Raw genomic sequence first — 2,132 nt, forward strand, 5'->3', positions numbered from 1 at the left:
TTTTTTTTTTGCAGCAGGACTTTTGTCTTGCCCCTCACTCCCTCTCTCCCTCTGTACATTGCAAAGCTGGCTCAAGTTCTTGGGGCAGCTTCCCAAGAACTCTTGGACACCTTCCTTGCCCTCCCCAGTGAGTTAAATTGCTGTTCCTGGTTGAAAAAACTACCTGGGTCTTGCGACACACCATAAGGGCCCAGTTCTTCTGAGCCACCCAACCCTTGCAAGCCCATTGTCACGCTGAAATGTGCCAAGAATCAAAATTTGATGGGCAAAGAGGAATGTCACCCAACTCTTAGAAAATCTTTGGAATTCCAGAAACAAAGGAGGTTTTTTTGGTTTTGTTTTGTTTTTTTTTCTAATTTCCTGCTTTGCAGGAAGTCTGAGACTGTTTCCAGTGAGCGTGGGATTTCGCAGAGTGAAGCAAGTAGGATGTAGAACAGGGGAGTCGCTGACTTCTGCCACCATGCAGAGGAAAGCTGCCCCGAGGTGCAGACTGCAGCCACCCTCACAGGGTCCCTCATGCCTGCTCAAGGTTGTCCAAAACTAACAGTTCCATAAATCAGCATCTTTCATCCAGTTGTTTCTTGGGAAAGCTCTGACCAGTTTCCAAGCAGTGACTCCATAGGCCAGGCATCCCAGGGAGAGCGATAAGCACTAATGGGATAAGTGAATCCTTAGAAAACAGACTTTTGCTCTGTAAACCTAAAAGGCTGGATCTCCTTTTGCCCTCAGGGCAAGCAGCATTCAGTCACTAGGGTCAGAGAAAGGCTTAACTTTAAAATCCAGTAAACATGACACACTGTCAACCAAGCAAAAAAAAAAAAAGAACTTTCTTCCACAGTGGGTCAAATTCTGTCATCCTTGACAGGGCATTGACTACAGCTGCAAAGGGAGGAGTTACATTTAACTTGATATTCATATCGCTAACCCTGGCACATCATCTGCCAGCCGCCACAGTAGAGATTACTTTGGGTTGCTTAGCAGATTTTTCTAGGCAGTTCCATCTGATTTCTGCAGGAGCCTTGGATAGCATCACCAAGTATTTCCAGATGTCCCTGGAGGCAGAGGAGAGGGTCAATGCCTCCACTGTTCACCCCGAAAGCGCGGTGGAGCTGTCAGCACAAACGCGGCAGGAAGTGGAAGACTTAATCAATGAGCAGGAGGCCCAGTTCAAGGCTAAACAAGAGGAGCAGTCGCGCCTCCTGGATGAACTCGCAGGCAAGCTGCAGAGCTTGGATCTCTCCGAAGTGGCTGAGAAGGTACACAGCTGAGAGTCGCTGGTAAACCTGTAGCAAAACCAAAGTTGGGTTTGTGAAGAAGTAGCAGAGGGGAAGGAACTGTTTAAGGCTTAACAGTGTGAGATGCCCAGTTTGTTCATGTTTCTTGGACGATGGGGTATTTTGTGGGCTAGAACCAGCTGTTTGCTTCGTGTGCTCTGAGGCTTACAGGCTTTCAGGCACCAGCCCGTCACGTTGGTCTCCCTGCTACTCTTCCCAGTCCCAACAGAGCCCCCCTCCTCTAACGCAGAGGCCTGTGCTGAGGACAGAGCTCCTCCCAGGCGCAGGGAAGCGTGGCGAGTCTGCTGGACTGAGAGCCACGCACTTAAGCCTGGCCTCAGTTCATGTGCTTGCTCTCGCTAGGCCCCTCTCTTTTTTCTACTCCATAGGTTACACGCTGTGCCTGTGCAGCGCCCAGCCAGGCAGCGCTTCTGCTCACACCGACGGGCTGCCCTCCCCGGCATCGCCGTGCTCCTCTCCTTGTGCTTGGGACAAAGCAGAACCTACAGGGAGCTGGAGTCAAAAGGGCAATTTCTCTGTTGAAGCTGCCTGCTCATCTGTAAATGTGATCAAGGGTGGCTTTTTCTCGGGAGAGGCTGGGTGTTCCCTCCGTTTTGCTTTGAAGTCCGCCAGCTGCATTCAGAGAACAGCCCCACATGAAGGTGGGCTGCAGGGCACTGCTCATTAACTACCCTGGGCAGGCCAAGGCCTGTGTTAGAAGATGAGCTCTTCACAGTCTGAATTGTCCCCTGTCCTTTATAACTAGGGTCATCCCTCCCCACTCCCCCAGCCCTCCCTTTTTCCCTGGGGAGGGCAGAAAGCCATCGTTTTGTTTAGTTTCCCTTCCCCTGCATTCCT

At 50.9% G+C, this 2,132-nt stretch overlaps 1 protein-coding gene across 1 annotated transcript in view; it reads left to right on the forward strand.

Annotated features, from left to right (window-relative positions):
- Positions 1-2,132, forward strand: part of LAMB1 (laminin, beta 1) — a 40,662-nt gene that overhangs the window by 31,750 nt on the left and 6,780 nt on the right. Inside the window, exon 24 of the mRNA XM_010133685.1 lies at positions 1,015-1,256. Coding sequence (XP_010131987.1) covers positions 1,015-1,256 — 242 coding nt within the window. The remainder of the gene's footprint in view (positions 1-1,014; positions 1,257-2,132) is intronic.

Source organism: Buceros rhinoceros, unplaced genomic scaffold (assembly GCF_000710305.1).
Source record: "Buceros rhinoceros silvestris isolate BGI_N320 unplaced genomic scaffold, ASM71030v1 scaffold9083, whole genome shotgun sequence".
Lineage (NCBI taxonomy): Eukaryota > Metazoa > Chordata > Aves > Bucerotiformes > Bucerotidae > Buceros > Buceros rhinoceros.